A 22,445-nucleotide genomic window follows, 5' to 3' on the forward strand; every position below is an offset into this window, starting at 1 on the left:
TCCATTTGTGGAGGATATTATTAACAAATAAAATAGATTAATTGAAAATAAATACGTATAATATACTTGTACTTAGTATGAAGCCAATCCTGCCTTTGGCTTATGAACTTTAAAGATTAGTGTTACTCCTTTTGCTTTTTTCGTTTTTAAATAATCTTTTCTAAAAAAAAAATAATTTAGCTTTTTAAATTATCATTTTAATAATAATAATATAAAAAAAATACAGAAAAGTTACTATACGATTTATTGATTTTTGTTTGATATTTAAAATAAATCCACTCTTGGCCACAGATTTTTATTATTAATATAATATGTGGCCATTTTAATATTGCTTAATAGTGCGCACTATTTGAGCGTTTTCTGAAAAAAATCAAACCAGTTTGCGTTTTATTAATGTTTATAAATTGTTTTTCGATTTGCGCGATACCATTTGAAATGCATTGCTTGCGTTTTGCATTATGAAAAGCAAACGCTCAATTTGGTTGCACTATAAATAAACATGTAATTTTGGATTACACATAAATTATTTTAAAATCCTTGGAAAGAAAGAAAAAAAAAGGAAGGATATTTTCGATTTTTGACATTTTTAAAAATGAATCAAATCAATGTCAGTCCTGACCAATGATGTATATAAAAATATTACTAGATTGGCGATTCATTAATTGAGGATATCCACATACATAAAAGTTTACTCTACCGCATTGTGCTTGCACGTCGATTAATTGTCTAATTTATTATTATATAAATGAACATGTTGTTTAATCGACGTGGACCACAAAATCGCGCTACTTCTGACTTCTATTATATGGAGGACACTTTTACATAATTTAATGAATGAATAGCCAATCTAGTGGTTAATATATACTTTATTGGTCCCGACCTAATTTATTAAATCTTAAACTGTCAATGTTATAAATTCATTAAGCCATTATTCTTTAAGCTGATTTATCATCTTTGATCACTAACCAAATTAATTATGTATAAACACGAGTTCTATAAAAATTTATAATTTAAAAAGATCATAAAATTTTTTTTTTTTTGAAAAATGGAATTTTTAGTATCAGATTGTAATTTATTTATAATAATTTTTTGAGGAAAAATTAAAATATTTCTATTTACAATCACTTACATGAAATAAAAAAAGACTAAAAAAGAAAAAGAATTTTTTAAAAAAAAAATCACCTGAAAATAATGAAAGTAAATTCAGGCAAATCTATAAATTTAAGGAAGGAAGGAATTTCTTTAATTTGGTCAATAGTATTATTTATATTGGATTTAAATTATTTTTAATCAACTCCGCTTTTGATATGGAAAGATATTGATTTTTTTATATATATTTTATTTTAAAATTATTTTTCAAGTCCCATTTTTAATAAAAATATTTTTTTCAATATTTTGCTAAAAAAAATTTAAAATGTTATTTTATAAAAGGAATGGGGAAAAAATATACAAATTATTTAAGAAAATATTCAAAGAATAGCAGAAAAATTTCTAAATAATATGAAAAACTATCAAGCTTTTTCTGAACAGGAAAGTTGTGACGATTATTGCAAATGTTATTCCTCTAGGAAAAAGGCAAGATCTTTTTTAAAAAATATTCTCTTTGAAGTATATATTTGACAGTAGAGATCTGCAAATCGCGGCTTGTTATTTGAAAAAAATGATTTCGGTCGGGCTCGGGTCATGTTTAAAATTTTAAATATGATATAATTACATTTTGTCAAATAAATTGATATATTAAAATTCTTCCAAAAAACAAGGCGTTAATATTTTTTATTTGTAGGATATTTATTTACAAGAAAATAAAATATGAAATTTTTCTATATTTAAATATATTCGGCCAGGCTGACAAATAATTTTTATTTTTATTTAGGGTCGGTTCAATCGGGATCGGACCAGACAGGTCTGAATTTTTTTCTAGAAAATTTCAGTCGGGCTAGGTTTGAAAAATTGGGCCGACGCAGATCACTACTTGACAGAACTCAAATAATATATATAACATTGTACTTTCAAATGAATTTTGCGGTTGGAACATTCCATATGTGTAGTCAGGATGGAAAGGAAAAATCCCCCCCCCTCCCCTTTGTAAAATTTGCCTTTTCTCGTAAATAGTATTTTAAGTTAACAAAATCCCCCCCCCCTCCCCCAAAGGGTTAACAATAAACAACTTTAAGTATCACCTTATCGTGTTAAAAGAAGACTGAAAAACCAAAACTTATTTTTATAAAAATTCAACATACCCAAAGGTCTAATAAGTGGATCTAAATAGTGTTGGCAAAGGGCTCAATTTGAGCCGATTTTTAAAAACGGAGAACTCAATATTTTAGCGAAAAATATTGCCTAAGCCTCGAGATTTCGCTAGTAGATATCCAAACTTTGTGCCACCTATGAGCAAGATCTTCAGGTTTGTGTAATATTTTTCTAAATATAATAATAAGTTAGACGTTTAAAAAATCGTCACAAATCGAGTCGCTTAACAAACCCCCCTCCCCAACCCCATAGGAAAATCCTGGATACGCTTAAGATCCTATATTAGTTGAAATTGGGATAAGTGGTCATTTATGTTTTACTATGTTAGAAAATTTCTAAAAGATTATATCGCAAGTTTTTCTCATTTCTTTTTAATACCCCCCCCCCCCCCATTTATAAAGGTTCGTATATTCAAGTTACATATTTTTTTTAGGGGATGATAAATGTAAATTCGAAAATATTAATCTAGAAGAAACGGGGTAAAAAGTGATCCCCTAAAAATTGAACGCCATAAAAAAAATGAGCTCTAATTTAATGACTGTCTTACATATGATTAGAATCATTGATTTTTTTCTCTATCATCTTAGGACAAACACCCAGATTGTATAAATTTTGCACCGATTTCAATTTCGTAATAATATTCCATATTTTGAAATTATTATTGTTTATTTTTATACAAATTATTTGTAATAATTTAGAGTTAAATCTGAGAGAATATGAAAATAGAAAAACGTGAACTTTAATCAATGTAAACTTCTGCTTATTAATTTATGCAAATGAGCATATTATTCCTGCCCATACTAATTTTTGTTGGAAGGAGGGGGAAAAGGGAGGTTAGAGCTACGAATGCATATATTTTTGATTAGGGAGATGAATTTATATGCTTTATTAGAAACAGTTTATGCCAGGATAGGACTATAAAAGGCAAGGGTACTGGTAAAATAGGATGATGATCAGAAATTACAAATAAGTTTACTGCAAATCAATAAGATTTAATTCAAGATAAATCAATAATGATATCTTCTCTCCTGCTAAAATAAATATAAAAAAAATCGAAATATTTCCCAGTTGAAAAAAGAAATTTTATAGCCATTTTGTCATCATTGACTGGATTACATAGAATTTTGAAGTGCAAACCTTAGAATATGAAAAATAATGCCTTTACAAAGATCTTGGTTTCCATGACATGTAATCAAGGTCCTCCGTTCAAATGTCTTCTACATTGGCCTCATTAGGGAGTGGTTTGGGAGGCCCTATCAAAATTTTGGAGAGCCCTATTTTCTAAGATAAAATATTAGTTTATAAAAATTGTAGGATTTTAAGTGAGTCCCAACAAATTCAAAGTTTAAGTGGCACTCCTGCCTTATATACCCTAAAAATTTAAACATCTTGCTAGTGTAGGCGATAGTGCTTTTTCATGTAAGCATATTAAAGATTTAATTTAGTTGTTTAGAGAAGGGTCTTACCTCAAATTAAACGGAGTCGTGCTGAGTTGCTTTCCACCCTCCATAACTTTAATAGAAGCAAAATCTTTTAAATTAGGAGTATCCAGTGGAGGGGCAAGGGGAAATCCCCCCTTTAAAATTTCGTAAATATCATTTTTAGCTAATAAAAAATTTACACTCACCCACCCTACCCCCCCCCCCCCCAAAAAAAATAAATAAAATAAAAATAATTATAAATATATCACTTGAAAAGAAGAATTTGATAGAAAAATTAGTAAAGATTAATAACTTTTATAAATAACGACTATAATTGAATTTTTTTTTAGAAAAAAGCATTTTTATAACCAAAATTATTTTTATAAAAATCTAATATAGCCAAGCCAAAAACAATAAGTGGACCTAAAGACTTCCAATAAAATTTATGGGGAAAAATACCTACCTAATAGTACCCCCACTCCTCCTTAACAAGATAAGTAACCAGTTAATTTTTTAAAAATATAAATGTAAGATGCCTATAACCAATCATCACTCATCTACATTCAAAGAAAATATATTCTATAATATTTATTATTGATTTTTTAAAATAAAAATTTTAAATTCTTTTATGTGTCTTTTTTTAACTCGGAAAAATTTATCTAATAATATTAAATCATAATTTAAAATTGAGTCGTTACTTAAAAATTACGTAACAGATGTTCGTTCCTAATAATAATGAATCCATTTTTTATAAATATATTTAATTTAAATCGCCATTTAGAAATAGAAATGATTGAAATAACCATTCATAATGACATTTAAATTCTTGTAGTTCGAAATAGAAATAACCAGCAAATATTATATAATGGACAAGAAAATATCTAAAATATACTAATGTTACAAAAAGAAAATTAAGTTTAAAAATTGGCCCATCTTTCTTTGCCTTCTGATAAGATTTAAACATCTTATATATATTTTTTTTTTAAAAAACTGTTAAGTTTCCTTCTGAGTATATTTCCCCAAAAATGATAGTAAGAAATTATGCGAGCCTCGTTAATTGATTCTTATTCTAATCATGTGGGTATTCAACAACTAAATTATTTCTAAACTTTAAGATCTTTGTGGCCCTTTATAATCTGCTGAAACATCTATTGAACTACCTCCTCTGACCCCCATCTTATCTTGATATCTTTAGGTTTCAGTTAATTCCTCCCTTATCAATTTCCTATTATAAAAACCAATCAAAATGTTCCACTTGACAATTTCCCTATGTTGCCAAGTTCAACAAGAACAGCAAAACTTTTTGAAAAAAATGTATAGACATTAAAGTTAAAATAAAGAGGATAATATAGACTAATTCAGTTAAAATGATATAAAACTCACTTTATTTAATAAGCAAAATAAAAATATAATATAAATGGGTGAAACGAAATTTCTTCTGTTATGTCTTTGATGGTGCCATTTTTCCCCAGTGGACCACTTTTCCCTGAGGTTTAAAGTAGGTTTTTATATTATTTTAGTGTTTTTAAAATAAAAAATTTGAAATTTATGATTTAATCTATATAAAATTAAACATGCCGAATCAAATGCGAAACAATGACTAATTAAATAAAGTGGTAATTATTTTAAAATTCTAAAAGATATAATTATTATTATGCTTGAAACTTCTAGCGCGTTAATAGCTTATTTTTTAATCTATTCATTTTTTTTAAAAATAACCAATATATAATAATAATTTTAAAATTTTACAATAAATTAAAATATAATATATACGATTTGAAATTGTTTAAAGTATAAATCCATTTAAATCTTAAAGCATTAAAAAGAAATATAGATTAATTCATTTCTAAACTAAAATAAAGTAATGAAACATGTCAAACAAAGCCAAAAGGTTCATTTAGTAGTAATAATGATCTCAGCGAATCTTCTTATATGCCGTTTTCTGATTTTATTCGCTAAATTAAGCAAACTGACAATCAAAAAATTATCATAAATAATAATGTAGTTTATTATATTGTTACTTAAATTAAAACTGTTGGGTAAATGTGATTTAAACCCAAGCTAGTTCTTCAGGAGGATGGTAAGACGCAAGATGGCTAAAATTAAGGGGGGGGGGGGTAGATAGTTGTAAAGACGCTATTGTCATAAGAATAAGAAAAGAGGGGGGGGGGGTATCAACATTGGGGGAGGGAGGGATGGAAGTACTTGTTAAAACCTAATCAGCTTGTGTCTTAATTAATTCAGATTGGACAGTATGGTTGTTAAAAAAATTGACTTTTAACGAGTAACGCATTTTAAATGAATTGGCAAGAATTCAATGACTGTTGAGTGGGCGAGGGGGCTGGTTAATTTTTATCATCCACAAAATTTTATACATTTATACAACCCTTATCTAACTTGTACTGATCAAGAAAATTGATAAGGATCACCAATGTGATAATTGCAAAGAACCATAACTGGTATATATGAAATATTATATGCTTTTGAAGAAAAAAATGATTTTGCAATTTCAAAGGCTATCTTATATTCAAAATGATCGTTCTTTTCCTTCATCTTAAATCTCGTATTATTCGTTCCTTATCTATCTTTTCTTCTTCTTCTTCTCTACAATGAGAAGTTTTAACTTTTCCTTTAACAATAAAAGATTAAAAATATTCTATATTTTATTTATTTATTTTAAAAAAAAGGTTAATTCTTGATTTAAATATTAATATAATTATTTATATTTATTTTAAACAATTTATTTTATTAACAAGAAAATTATTTTTGTTTGATTATATAATGACATTCCTTTGAGTCAATGATTATTATAACACTTTTAAAAATAAGAAGGTAACAATATTTAAATAAAGATTATCGGCAAATAATTATAGACACTAAAACTCAATTAAAAAATACATTTGTAATAAATAAAATTATGTCGAAGTAAAATCAGGTTCAAAACTATTATCCCGAAATTTTTTTTCCTATAAAAACAAAAAAAAAATTGATTAAATGAAAAAAAAATTGATTAAATGAAAAAAAAATTTATGCTTAAAACATTCTCTTTAAAATACAATATAAATATGATTACGAATTTAGATGGAAATGTTAAAGTCTAAATGCCGAGTCATCTCCCAGCTGGAAAAAGATGCCAAGAAAAAGGAGGAAATGGTCGCTACTCTCAGGCTAACACTCCAAGAGAAGCTAGAGCACTGCAATTTCGTTACGAATAATAAAAATCCCCAAGGGAATAATTTATTTAACAATCCCAATAATTTAACTGTGTCATTGAATAACGCGGGAAGTAATATTTTGAACAGTAATTTAAAAAGAGCGCAACGGAGCTCTTCCCAAGAAAATAATACCGGAAAGGGTTTATTCAAAAGTATGCAAACGCTCACGTTAACCAACAATAAATCCGATTTACTCATGAACATAGATTCTTCTAGAAATAACATACTAAAAGAGAACATCCGTGAGTCGATGAATGAAGAAGAAATTAGTTTGGCCGAAGATGGAGGATTTCGCGAAAATGGCGAGGAGGCATGCATTGCTGAAGTATATTATATAATATATATTTTTATAAATGATTAAGCCATCTTTCAAAATAAGAATGAATTGCAAAAGTTATTTATTTTTTTTAATAAATTAATTTAGAGCCCTATTAAATCAAGTCAATTTTTGAGCTTCTAATAGAGATTTATTATATTTCCTAACTTAATTATGTTATAGTGTTTTAGTTCAACTTAAATTTATTTTATAGAAAAGTCATTTTTTTAAAAAAAAATACCATTCTATCTGGATAATTTACATAAATGAATTTTTATGGTTTAAAAAAAAGGTATAGAAAAGTTGAGAAAAGGGATACCTAAGGATATGATTTTGCCGCGTTTAAAGGTTGAGGAGTTAGAACAGTAATAATAAAGCTCCGATTTCCAATAAAACACATACTTTTAAAAGATATTTTTAACAAAGACCATAATGTAAAATTATTAGGGTTTGTTTTAAAGGTTTCATTTTTAAACGTAATTTAGCTTAGTTTCAATTTTTTTTTGAAAAAAGGAAGAAATTAGAAACTAGATTTAGGTTTAAAAAGTAGGACTAGCTCTGGAACTTATTAAAACAAATTTACGTCTTTGGATCCCAATAATCATGCTTATTTTTCAAATTAGAATGGTCGTAGAGATCTTAGCAAATTCAGAGTTCTGTTTCATTAACTTAGGGATTTTAGAAAACATTTTTAAAAAAATCTGAGGGGTCGGGTTAAAACTCATGATGATTTGTCAAGGAATTTGCCATATATAAATATATTTGCAGAGTTATTTCTTAAATTTTTATAAATAAATATATTTCTTTTAGCCTTCTATTTTTAATTTCAATAATCTATAATGTATAACCAAATAGCGTAAGCGTTTTCACATATTCTTTTAAATTTCTATAATTATAATAAATTATTTCCAAAAGATCGATATACTTTCATTTAATATTACCAAAAACCACTAATTTTAAAATTTGAAATAAAACTGAATTTAAAAATTATTTAGCATTTAGAAAATTTCGAAAAAACTTTTATTTAACAAAAAAAAGCTGAATAAAAATGGACGTGGTCTGTTAGAGAAAAAGAAATTTCACTTTTGAAATATAATTTTTTTTATTGATTTTATTTTTTTTTAACTTGTTAGATACAAATTATTTGAAAAATATTATACAATGGAAAGAATATAATTTTGGTGAGCTTAAAAAAACATAAATTTCTTAATATTATAAACTATAATAGAAATGCGAATCAAATATGCCTCAAAAGGGGAAAATCGGTTCAACGATGGATTCCAAACAGCTCAAGCCTCCCAAAATAGCCATTGTTTATCACCAGTCAGCCACGTTGACTTACAAAAATCAGCATCTTGAACGCTTGAATAGTCAATTAACCGAAGATAAAATGAATCTAGTTTTTATTTTTCATTTGACATTCAATTTTCCATTTCTTTTCTTCATTTTTTTATATAAAAAGTACGCATTTATTGTGTAGTCCACTTCAAATTGACCCACAAAAATAATATATAAATCCATAAATTCATAAAATGATAATATGATATTATATGAATCCATCCTCCTCCGACTTTTATATCGAATATATTTATTATTTCTTTATAAATATTTGCCATCTCAAAAATTATTAAATTTTAAAATATAAAAGTTATAAAATCCTATACATAATCTCTCAATTTATTTTTTTTAGTCAAGGAAGCTGAAAGAATTGGAAAAGTCCAAGAAAACTTTGCTGGAAAAGAACAAGAAGATTTTGATGAGAAGTGTAGATCTCAACAACGAACACCGAAGGTTAGAGATAGCTCTCAAATCTTTCACTGACGAAAATAACAAACTAGTAATAAAAAAATATCGCCTATATTTATTATTTATCATTAAAATTTTGTTAAGGGTTTGATTCAGGTTTTTTAAATATTTTAATGGATATTCTTAAATTAAAAATGTTTCCTAACCAAACTAGTTCCAGGTGTGAAAAAAAGAAGCTGATTTTCATTTGAATAACCACTCCAATTATAGTTTCCCATATTCAGTATAATTATTCTTAAATATGCCTTGCATACATGGTTGAGATTATCAATGTTACGTTTAATAAAAAATAAATAATTTAGGATATATGATATAGATGGGAAAAATTAAACCATTAAAATGTAAATTAACCAAGGAAGAAGTCTAAAAATTTTTTTGATATTTCCACACATGGTGTTGTAGTTAGTTGATAATCATATTGAGTCTGAGTTATTTGTTTAAACTTTAAATATTAATCGTTCACATTTCACTCATACCTTTCTTAATTTAATTTATGCACTAGAGGTTAAAACATCCTTTTTTTATAATATTCAAACTTATCTAAAGAAATTCTATAAACAATAAAACACATTTCGAGAAAAAATACAATTTCGATTTTTTTTTATTCTCTAAATTGTTGTAACTCGATTTTTATCATTATTATACCTTTTAGAAATCATTTAGATAAATTTCTTGATTTTTTTCATATAACTTGATATCCCTCAGGGAAAATGAACGGGGGCCGATGTCCATGTAATTATCATTGTAACAAAAATGAAAGTATTTTAAATCTTATTAAACTGATATAACATCTAATCTCAACGTAAATATACATAGATAATATGTCAGGAGTTCATAATTATTCTTATAATTTAAATGTCTGTACATAACTTTAATCTTATTTTCTGTTTTGTAATTAAAATAATATATATATTTTAATTTTAATAAAATGATGATTGCTGTAATTCTGCCTATTTGATATTTAGATATAAAAAATATGTAAATTTATTGCATAAAGAAAGTGTTTAATTATCGCGGGAAAGTTCAAAATATCCTGGAAAAGATTAAATATTTTCTCTCTTTGAATTTTTTCATAATCATATGTAAGATAACCCAATCAATATAATCTACATATATAAAGATATGAGACATAATTATAATATAAGGTCAACTCAGATATTTTATTCTTATAAATCTTGTTATTAATAATACTTACTGGCTATTTTGTTTTAATGCAAAAAACAGGATATGATGACTATAAAATAAATAATCCATAATAGAAATTTAAAGGTCTGCACGTTTGGGCAGCCACGAATAGAACTAGTAAAAATAAAACTACTCATAATATGATTTGTTTTTGGCTAAGGAATTTGGAAGTGTATCTTTTTAACAAAACACATATGCCGAAATTCTAAAAAATTGCTATAGGTGTTAATTTGAAATTATGTCATCTTTTATAATAGTGGTATCTTAATTATTTGCTAAGTAAAATGGACATTCTAATATGGATGTTATTCTTCTGATATCTAAGGAGTAGAGCTTTATTTATTTTTTGCAACATAAAACGAATAATTTTAAAAAATAACTTTCTATATCAAATTAAACAAAATTTCTCTCCCCCAAATAATCTCAAAAAATATTTATTCATAACTTGTGTTAATGCATACATTAGCACATCAATCTATATTTTGCTTCTTTTTTACGCAAAAAATATATATTCATGCTTATTACCGAATTATTAATACATGCGTAAATTTAACTATCCCTGGTGTATTAATATGCTAATATTCGCTTTTTGAAAATGTGAGGATTATTTTTTAAAAGTCATTAGTTATATGACCAATTGTTAAAAATAAGGTCAAATATAATATGATTATTTATCAAATTATTTAAATATGAGATATATAATATATTCGACAGGAAATGTTAAGATTTATAGTTTTATTATTTAAGGCATAGTCTGATTTTCATATTTTTAAGGTGTAGGACAGGCTAATATTTTAGTTTTCATGACCGTGTTAATCAAATATAACTTTATTGAGAAATTATAAGTACTTTTAAAAGTTTAACTGTATTAGAAAGCTCACTTAATTCATTATAATTATATAAAAGTCTTATCGAAATAATAGTTTTAAAAACTTATCAAATAATTTGTAAAGAATGAAATCCAAACGAAAAATCGTCAACAAATTCAAAATATAAGTACCCAGTTGAATCACGAAAAAAAGCATTGCCAACTCTTGAAACAAAGGTTGGATGAGCTAGACTTGATGAAACAAAAAACTGAGGAACATTTAAAAGTTATAGCCGCTTTGAAGGAATCCGCCCTGGAAAAGGACAGACGTATTGAAAGTTTCTTATCCATCATCAAAAAACATAAAATAAAAGTTGACAATCATAAAGCCAATACTAGGGCAAAAAATAACATCAGCTTGAGGTTTATAATAATATTATTTTTTTTAAATTACATTATAAAATTTATATTTTTAAAAATATCTTATTGTAGCGATGATGTTGATTCCTTAGGTCCCTTCGACGACGAAAATTATTCAATTCAATCCGAGAATTCGTTATTTTCTGAGACATCCAATCCATCTAGATCTCCCTATAGCATGAATTCAAGTTTCTTACCTAATCCAACTAGCCATGGGTCTAATTCTCTCAATAGTTCTCTTTTCATAAATTATATAAGTTCCCCCGATTCTAATGGTACTTTAAGATTAGGAGAGACTCAAGTGGAATCTAAAGATATGGACAAAGCTCTATTGTCCCATACTAGTGGCGATATAATGACTAACAACGATACTATTGGTAACTTTTATTCAAAACAAGAAAATGAGTTACATTCTGGAAAATTTAATTTGCTAACAATTAATCAGGAACTGAATAAAAAGGTGAGTGAATTAGAGGCGATGAAGAGCAAACTTGAGTCCGATTTAAGAGAAGCCAGGGAGCAGATAGAGCTATTTGAGTTTAGGATTTTAGAATTGGAGGATTGTAAACACAAATTAGTCCATTCTGATTCAAATAAGATCATCGACCTAAAACAGAACACAAGTGAGTATATAGATAAAAAGTCAATCCAATCTGAGCTTTGTAACCAAAATAAAAGAGAAGGAAGTTCGATAAGTGACTCAAACAGTGTGGCCTCCAAAATTGACTTGTATGAAAGATGCCTAAACGATTTCAAATATCAAATGAAAACGGCAGAAAATGAAGATTCGGAGTTAGCGATCAGGCTAACAAGGTATCAAGTTCTTAACTCCGATTTGAATAGCCAAGTAAAATGCTTGCAAGATCAAAAGCTCAAAGTGGATACCGAAAACGTTAGATTGGTAGATGAATTATCCATATTAAATAACCAAAACAAAGTGTTGACACATGAATTGGATGTTTACAAATCCGATGTCAGTTGCAAAAATAAGCTCAGCATATCTTCAAAGGTTGATATGAGACCTTCCAAGTACTCCAGTTGTATTATTAATCCGCAATTAGCTCAAATATCGCCGACTCACGTTTACGAAGAATTGCGTGGACAATATGAAACCTTGAAGGCTGAACACACAAATTGCCAAACGGACAAGGTTTCAATTCATGATATTATGACCCGATCGCAAGAAGAAAAGGACATTATGAGCGAAGAAATAGAGGGTCTAAAAATAGCGGAAAGCAGGATGTTGGAAAAATTGGATGCTAAGGAAACAGAGTTAGTGAGATTGAAAAGGGAGGCCGAAAGGACTAGGCAGGAACTCAAAATTAAATATGAATCCGAACGAGAAGACAAATTGGTGCTAGAATGCAAACTTAAAACAGAGTTGAAATATGTCAGAAATCTGCGGGTTAAAAACGAAACTATATCAGAAAATTTATCCTTAGCAAACAACACGATGACAGCAATAGCAGAAGAAAATAAGGTTATCACATCGAAGTTTCAAAATGCATTAAACGAATCTACTCAACTCAAGCAAAGTCACGTTAACCTAAAGCTTAATCTGGAAAAACTAGAGCAACGAAATTCAGATTTAGAGGAAGTAGTTTCCATCAAGGAAAATGAGGTGACCGTTCTCAAGGGTAAAGTCAATTGCTTAGAATTACAGGTACAGGCCTTCGAAGAAAAGGAATATTGCATGAAAAGAGATGTGTGTAATTTGAGGAAGGACATCACGGATTTGAGGTTAGAAATGGTTAAGTATAATATTTTGGACGGCTTATTAGCCAATCCCATGGAATACATCAAAAAAGATAAAATCATAGTGTCGACTTCGAATTCGCTCGAAGCTATTATCGATAAGTATCATAAGCATTTTACAAGTCAACTATCTAAATTTGATAAATTGGAGTTAGAACTAACGGATCACTTGGTGGACGAACACATGGATAGCCAGGAAAAGTATTTATACAAAGGTGACGATGGATCCGTGGATGACGAATACATTAGATTAAAGATTCAAGAAATCAAAGATATCAAAAGAGCAATCGAAATGAAAATAACGTATTTCGAAAATCAAAGTTTAAATGTAGGGCTGAGTAGAATAGCCGATCATCATTTGTCAACCGATGAGGCTGATATGGCGAAAGGCAAACTTCTGAATATTTTGAACTCTATGGATGAAAAATATGCATTACAACTCAACAATTACGAACTAGTGAAGCGCTTGCTCGAAGTAAAACTTAAAGAAGGAGAGTTGATAGAGATGATATCGGAGATGAGAAAATCTGATTTCCAACTCAAAAACGAAAATGAAGTATCCTCTAGCACAAGTCAACTAGAAAACGAAGGAAAAATCATTATGATACCAAATATTTATCAAGGCAAAGATATCAATAACAACGATTTGTCTCTATCAGACACCATAAAGTATTTGAATGAAAGAGTGGTAGAACTTCAGGATCAAGAGAGACATATGACAGAAACAATAGATAGATTGGCTAAAAGCGAAAGGGCTTTAACCATGACACTCAATCAAGCCGACGAAATGATAATAAGGCGAGAGAAACATTTACATTTTAAAATCAAAGGCCTGGAATACAAAGCAAAAAGATTGCAAGAACATATCCACTCTTTTGAGAATTTTAACAACAAATTTAATAGTCTTCACGGATCTGATTCCTGTTTGTATTCAAAGAACTTCTCATCTTCTTTCCAACTAATTAAAAACCACGCAGGAGGCTCTATGGATAATTTAAATGGAGGAAGATTAAGAGATGATTCCATAACAATAATATCTAAAGGAGCTAAACAAAGATGGAAGCTAGATTCCGCATTAATATCTCGGTTTAAGTTCCTGAGAAGTCAGGTTATGTCATACAAAGAAGAGTTGATTAGTTCAGTCAACATCCATCGTATCATTAAAAGCGACACGGAATGCTTAAGATCTAAGGTTAAAGCTCTGGAGCTCGAAAACGCCACATTTAGAGATCAGTTAATCAAAACTAAATCGAACATGGTAAAAATAATCATATTTGATTTATTCTATATTACAAAATATTTTGAAATCTTTAAAGATTGAGTGGATATGCTTATATGTCTTTATTCTTATAGTTAATGTTTATAATTTTTAAAAAAAAATTATTGTATAATTGTAAATACCCAATTTATTGTTTTTGGCATGATATCGAACCAGCCGAAAAAAATCAACTAAATTTCAATAAATTATTCGAATGAGATCCTCATTCCCATAAATTTTAGGTGTTTCATTTTTTTGACTTAATTGACTTATTCAAAACAATTTCATAAATTACAATTTATGCATAATATTGATTGGTGTCCACCCTACATTCATTAGCATTCGAGACGAAGAATATAAAAATGAACATGAAATTTTTATATTTATCTTATATCAGATTTTATATACTTCGCCGCGAATTCGCGATAACTATGAATACAGGGTAATAGACTTGAAAGAAAAAGTGCTATTAGGTTGTAGGCTAAATCGCAATTTACACCATTGTAATTTTTTATAATAAAAGAAATCAATCGAATCATGCATAGGGCAAAATAATATTCAAAAACCGATAAACAGCTGGAACTCTGGTAAATATACCATATTAAATTATTCTTACTAAAAATGTTGAAAACACTAAATGCATCCACACTTTAAATATTGAATATCTTTCAATGATCCTTTAAGATTTATTAAGATTTCTTAAAATTTGTCAATTTATAATTTTATTAGGGTCGTTTAAGTTGCTTTTTAAACTGTGTGGGTTCAATTTATTATTTAACTTTAGGAATTTAAGATAAATAACTTTAAGGATTCTAATTTTTAGACCTTTTAAAAATATATCCTAACCTTTTCATAATTAAAATTAACAAGAAATTATAAAAAAAATCCTGAATGATATAATAAAAATGAAAAGAGTTTTAAAATTGTTATCTCCTTCCTTTTAGTGATCTGCATCGGGCCTAATCAAGCCCGGCCCGGCCCAAAAATTTTTTTAAAAAGTTTTACCCGGCCCGACCCGAACCCGAAATATTTTTGAAATAATTTACCAGCCCGGTCCGAATTTATTTACATGTAGAAGTTAATTTTTATAATTACTCAAAATAAACAATATATGTTAAATGGGGTCTAGTTTCTATAAATAAAATCAAATATTTTTATTATACATAAAAAATTCAACATAAAATTGATAAATTTCGATATATTTAAAAAATATTCTAAAGCTCGACCCGACCCGGCCCGAATTTTCTTAAAAAATATTAGGCACGACCCGCCCGAATCTGATTTTTTCGGAGGGTACGGGCCGGGCCTTCTTTTGCAGATCTCTACTTCCTTTATTGTTTTTTTTCTTCATATTTTATGATAAGAAATAAATTATTTATGTATTAAAAAATAAAACATTTTTTTAATAAGTGACAAAAAAATATCAAAATTATTTTACCATTTATTTAAAAAATCTATGTTAAGTTGGCTGAAATGAAAGTTTTTTTAAAAACTAATCGAATGTTTTTTAAAAAATTTTTGGAGGGTTCTTAACTTTATAATACATAACTTATAGTTCTTTTTTTTTTAATTAAAAAACAATAGCTTTTCCTGGTAGACATCATTCAGAAGAATCATCAAATTTAGTTGATAATGTAGAAAGCTACAAGACAGTGGCTAAGGCCAAACATGAATTTGATTCTCTATTCAACGAAAATAATTTTATAGACAAAGATGTAAGTGCAAGTTATATAGTGATAAATGATAATGATAGTTTACTTAAGTTGATTATATATGATTACTAAACATCCTGCTAAATAATAAAATACAAAGTTAATTCTACTTCTTCAGATCCAGTTTGGTAGGAAAATTGGAAAAATTTTGGCGTCTTTTTTTCAGAAGGTCTAAGTCCGATAATGAATTATTATAGAAATAGGTTAGGTCTGATCTGACTTTATATAAGAAATAATCTGGAAAAAGGAGCTTAATTTTTAAGTTTTTTTTATTTTTCAAGGAAAGTAGAAGAATCATAAGAACTCGAGGGAAATAGGAAAATTTTATTTTTATTTCTGCAACAATATTCGAATGTCTCTAATAAAAACAGACTGTTATAATCAGTCAAATTCGGGTAGTTACTTGGATTTAAATCTAATAATCTTAAATTTTATAAATTTTTTAAAAAAAACTAATAAAATATTTTTCTAAAGTACAAAGATTTGGCCAAAGATCTAAATGAGCTCAACGAAGAAATTGTGAGAATAGAATTGAAAAAGGAAGAACTAAGAATGGCATTTTCTAGGGTTGAAATTGATGGATCCCAGACTGTAGAAGGGGAACAAACTTTACTCAAACTTGAAAATGTAAAGTTGAGGGAAAAACTGGTTGAACTTAATGATTTGCAGAACTTAGTGACAGTTATGAAAAGAGACTATTTCAATACTCAATATAAGGTTCTTCTTTACCTTCATTATTTATTTTTTTCAATTAATTTTTTTTAAAAAATCATTTATGATATTCATTAATTTAACGACTAAAATTTGTAATCAGATGACTTTCATTTATTATTATAATTGTAAGACTTTTCTAACCTTAGTTTCTATTAAGAAAAGCATTTTGATTTTCAATATTTTGATAGTATTTTTATTTATTGATTACTACGATATACTTTGCTATTTCTAATTACATTTACAGCCAAAATTTATTCCTGATTCTTCTTTCTTATTAGATAAATGTCATTCTATAAGTTGTTTCGGAATAAGAATTAATGGGGATTCGGAATCTCACTTTTAAATCTAATTTACTGAAGCCTATTTTTAAATTAAAAATTTTTTTATCTGACATAAAATATAATTCAGCATAGGAATGCCTTGTCTATGAATTTCAGAATTTACATCATGAAATTTTGGTAAGGCGATAGTTTAAACATGCGCAGTAGATTTTGCATTTTAATTGGGCCACGTTTTATTAAATTTAAAATCTGATTTTGCCGGAAATGTATTCTAATATGTGCAGAATACTCGCCCTATAAATTATAGCCAATTTTATGATCAACCTTTGAAGAAAATTTAATTTATAATAATTTTTTTCATAATTTTACCAAATATTTTTAATGTTAATTGAAATTTCTTTAAATTTTCATTATAAAATTGTCTGAAATTTATAGGGTGGGTATTATACACCTATATGAATGCCTTTCAGACAAAATCAGATTTTTAAATTTAAAATAATGCCCTCAAATTAATGATTTAAAATGCAAAAAGTAAGCAATACCCATCAAACTACCTCCTTACCGATTTTTTTTATATAAAAATTAATATGCTGAATTCCATTTCCTGTCATATCAGACTTTTCAAATTTATAATCACCCTCAGTATATGTTCCTTAATTAAGAGAATCAAAATCCCTATGAATTTCTGATACAATTACGACATAATACTATTATTATATAAAGCCTATATAATAATCATGATAGATGAAAAGGATGGAAAGTAAAAAGTTCGAGATAGAGAGCAAGATGATATTTTTACAATCCCAGCTGGAATGGATGATAACTTGCAACAATTACAAAGATAAACTAATAGATGAATTGAAAGGGGACAACAAGGCTCTCTTGTTACAAAAAACTTGCCTCACCTTACCTAAACAGCCGACGAATCTTGATAAGGGTAAAGGAAAACTTTACAAGCGGTCCAAGAGTTTGGTTAACCACAAGAGGAAAGTCCACAAAAATTCCAGCCTAAATTACAAGAAGTCGGTTCAGGGAATAAAGACAATAGTATCGGTAACTGAAACGAGGTCACTTTATACTAAAAGCAACAGAGAAGAAATTAGTTATTCTGGTAATGGACCGCTGGGCAAAGTTGCAAATGAAGATATTCTACTATACAATGTGGTAGATAATTACCAAAACTCTACTATTAACTGCAAATACAATTTAAACGGAGATGAAAATAAAAGCGCGTTACTTAAAAGTGATACCGAAACTAATAAAAGTGGGATATTTTCTTCGATGCCTCATTCTCTAGACATATTGGAGATCTTATTTAAGCCCAAAAAATTGATTCGAACTAGGTCTAAGCTAGTTGATCCAAATATTCTGTCACAATCCCCTAAAGAAAGGAAGGATAGGATGAAACGGATATTGGGCAGGGTAAGACATGACATTATAAAGTCAACATCCTTATCCCCCAAAAAATCGGAGACATCAACACCTTTCGAGAACTCTTCGGGGCAGACCAAACAAATAGAGTTTCCAGTACATTCCAGCCCGATAAAGAAGTTTTTAAAAACGGAACTTTTTTACTGTTCACCTAGAAAAGGCAACGATGGAGATTTAATTGGAAACTCCCAAATATTAAAGCCATCACCATCGAAGTCACCATTATTTATAACGCCTTTAGATTCTAATCCGTCAAACAATTCTTATGACTCTAAATTATCGTCATCAAATTTATTTAACAAAATTCTGAAAAAATACAGTGGTTCTCAAGGGAGAAAAGTTTTTAAAAACAATTCGTTAAAAACTAAAAATGATTCTTTGGATAATGATAACCGGTTTACTTATAGATGTTCAACTCCTATAACCTTTCAAGAGACTTCGGACATAGTATAAGAATTACCTTTTTTTTGCCTTAATTTAGTAGTTAAAAAGAAGTATTTAATTTTGAATTTTTAGTATTTATATCGAGAGATTATGGTTGAATTTATAGTAAACGCAATGGGCTGCAATTTAACAGCGAATTGAATAAAATTTTCTAGTGAAGTCATTTTTCACTAATATAATTATTATAAATTCAGCCTAACACTTGATCATAAATTATATGAATTACAATTTTTTATTTGACAATTTTTTATCGACTCAATATATGAATTGCTTTCTCTTGGTAATTGTGTATTTCCAAATGTCTAAGATATTAATGGGCAACTTCAGTGATAAAGCTTAACTAGTTTATGTGTGGAATATGACATTAAGCATTATACAAAATTTATTTTAATTTATAATTTTAAAAAAGGAAAAAGAAAATATTCAACACCATAAACAATCAAGGACCTTCAAAAAATGCCTATCTCTTTCTCTATTAGCTTTAAATATAAGGCATTCAAGCAAATATAATATGAATTTTCTAGACTTTCAAATTCAGGCAAATACTCATTCTGGCACATTGTCTAAATCTTATTTTCATCATTCCGATGTGAATTTAACTCCGATAGAATACCTCGACAATAACATTCAAAAACAGAGTAATAGTTATTCCAATAATACAATGGCGAAATGCTCACATGAATATTTATATTTCCCCTCTTCCTTGGAAGCTGACAAAGTAAAACTTTTGATTCCTTGGAAATCGGATTGTCATAGAAACTATAAGAAAGACGCCAACATATATTGTGAACCTCATCAACACAATTCAAAGGAAAGTGCCTCGCATATGACTAAAAATAACTTATTCAAAAGATCATACGTAAGTTTACCTACCACTCCCTTACATGTGCATGAAAATGTAATCTATCAAGATATGACCACGCCTGAAAATTATGATAATCTAATGAGAAAATGTGAAATAATACATCAGGATGATCAGATTGATAATAGCGAAAGCATTAGAACACATGGAATAGAGACTGAGACATTAGACAGCATCACAAATTCTAATAACCGCAATTGGAAGAATGAGGCTAAAATTACATTGGAAAAAAATGAGTTTAAAAAGTACAGTGGTAAATCAAGTGTGATGCTAAACTTCAAATTCAAAGAAAATCTGCTGAAGTTAAAACCAAAGGTAGGAGATACTTCCAACAAGAACCAAAGAACAATGTTCTCCTCTTATAATACAAATTTTGTTAAGGCATCTTCGTCGGTAAACACTTTAGTGTTTGAACCGCCTAAGAATTTTTTCATAAATTTTATTGTTGGAGATTTCGGGCTATGTATGGTGTGGTCTAAACCAAAAGAACATCGTCACCTTTATAAACTCACTAAGTCAACCCACAAAAAAGATAGGTCTACTGTGCGTTATGCCAATGATCCTAATTACAAATATCAAAATTTTTGGAGATACCATACCACGCAGGACGCCCCTAAAGAAGCAGAAATTAAGAATGCACCTTCCATAGTGGGTTATAAGGTATGATGACATTTTTTAAGCTTTATATAAATATGGAATAGTCTCTTATTGAAGATAAATCAATATCAACTGAGTATATTAAATATAATAATTGAAAATAAAAAACTATATAATATTCAAATATGCTTTCAACCAATTACTGCATAATCTTTAAGCTAAAAAAATGGGTATAGAATTTATTTAATTTGAATTATCTTATATTTTACTAAATTAAATTAACTATTATATGGCATTCATCTTTTATTCCTAACGCATTTTTTCCTATTTAAGGAAATAAATATGACCACTTTGTTATAAACGTGCAATAGAGAGTTTGGATTCAATCAAATTATGTAATCATTGAATATAATTTTACCTATAAATGCTATTGTTTATATATAAATAATGTACTAAATTAGATAACGATAAATGCCTCGAAGTATTTAGATGTTATGGATAAGGAACAAGTCAAAGTTTACATTTTAGATATCAGTTTAAGAGAGCCTATACATTTAGGCATACAAAGTGTTTACAGTACTGGAGATCTATCAAGCATAGTGTACGCCCTATATAGAGGATGCTTGCTTATAAGGTACAAAAACAAAGGTTACGGTAAACCGTCTGAACCATCATCAAATAAAGACATTCCAAAAAGGAGCGGCTTAACCTCAGAAGAACATAGATCTCCCAAAATTAAAGTTTTTTTAAAACCTTCTACAAAATAGACTTAAAGAGAAATATGATTTAGCCCTGCAAATCGGCCACCAGGCCGGGCTTAAAATTTAAAAAATAATATAGAAACTAATGTAAAAATATAACAATAACTAGAATTTCTCTGGGATTAGGACAAAGAAACGAGTTATATTTATTTCACTTTATATTTTGAACCGATATTGACCTAAAAATAAAAAACTTAGGCCAGGCTAGGGGCAGTCAAAATCTAAATAGCAGGGCTATAATACATGTATGGTAGTAGCTAAAAGGTTAACTGTGATCTTTAAAATAATCCAAAATTCTCATTTTAATTTTTACCCTATATATTGATTTATAGTATTTTTTTTTAATTACCAGGATAAATCTAAATAATCGAGAAAAAAATAATTAATTCTGACATGTGAGTTTTTTTAGAAAATCTGTATGAATTTTCAGATATTTTCTGAAATAAGAATTATTTAACTTACATTTTTACCTCATCTATAAGAAGGAAAAATATAATTATCTTAATCATTAACATTAATGATTTTAATTGTTTTGACACAAACGAGTAAACAGTAAAATAAGTTAAATTAATTTTCCATGTAATTTTTAAATGTTCCATTTATTGTATCTTCACAACAATACAAAGTATTTAGCGATATACGCCTATAAATTGGAAGAAACAAAGAATCCCATTTTCAAAGCAGGAGACATAGTAACGGCTCAGGCGCTGAAGGATGACCCAAACAATTATCTCATTCATACCAAATATTACTTGGGGAAATTACCCGTTTATTTTTTCGAAAACTAAACCATCTATATTATATTGTGCTGTACTTGCCTTTATTTTAATATATATTCTAATAGCCATTATACGAAATTGTGCCAAAATCAAATCCTTTATTTTATATGATTTTAAAAAAATATAAATTTTTTTCTTTAAAGATTATTTTTAGAAAATATTTTTATGTCTAAGATAACTTATATCTTAAAGAATTCTTTTTTATATACACTCATCTAACGGTTATGTAAAACAATATTCACATATAGTGATAATAATATCTATACAGTATAATCCGCTTGAGGGCTTTCCAAAAGAATACGAAATTCAACATGTTATAACAGAGAAAAAGGGGAATGTCCAAGGGAGTTATAACTGGAGATGTTTTTGGGATTATAATCGCTACCAAATAAGAATTTTTTTTAAATAAATGATCATACTAAATTAATGT

The 22,445-nt window shown here is 27.9% G+C and overlaps 1 protein-coding gene across 1 annotated transcript in view; it reads left to right on the forward strand.

Annotated features, from left to right (window-relative positions):
- The window catches only part of LOC135926752 (repetitive organellar protein-like), a 40,688-nt gene extending 18,272 nt beyond the window's left edge, over window positions 1-22,416 (forward strand). Inside the window, exons 2-13 of the mRNA XM_065462683.1 lie at window positions 6,753-7,211; window positions 8,431-8,601; window positions 8,893-9,039; window positions 11,147-11,424; window positions 11,494-14,434; window positions 14,958-15,021; window positions 16,019-16,149; window positions 16,621-16,863; window positions 17,886-19,019; window positions 19,426-20,538; window positions 20,937-21,215; window positions 21,863-22,416. Of these exons, the coding sequence (XP_065318755.1) occupies window positions 6,753-7,211; window positions 8,431-8,601; window positions 8,893-9,039; window positions 11,147-11,424; window positions 11,494-14,434; window positions 14,958-15,021; window positions 16,019-16,149; window positions 16,621-16,863; window positions 17,886-19,019; window positions 19,426-20,538; window positions 20,937-21,215; window positions 21,863-22,024 (7,122 nt within the window). The 3' untranslated portion in view covers window positions 22,025-22,416. The remainder of the gene's footprint in view (window positions 1-6,752; window positions 7,212-8,430; window positions 8,602-8,892; window positions 9,040-11,146; window positions 11,425-11,493; window positions 14,435-14,957; window positions 15,022-16,018; window positions 16,150-16,620; window positions 16,864-17,885; window positions 19,020-19,425; window positions 20,539-20,936; window positions 21,216-21,862) is intronic.
- The last annotated feature ends 29 nt before the right edge of the window (window positions 22,417-22,445 follow it).

The sequence above is a fragment of the Gordionus sp. m RMFG-2023 genome, chromosome 3 (genome assembly GCF_954871325.1).
Source record: "Gordionus sp. m RMFG-2023 chromosome 3, tfGorSpeb1-WG-v2, whole genome shotgun sequence".
NCBI lineage: Eukaryota > Metazoa > Nematomorpha > Gordioida > Chordodea > Parachordodidae > Gordionus > Gordionus sp. m RMFG-2023.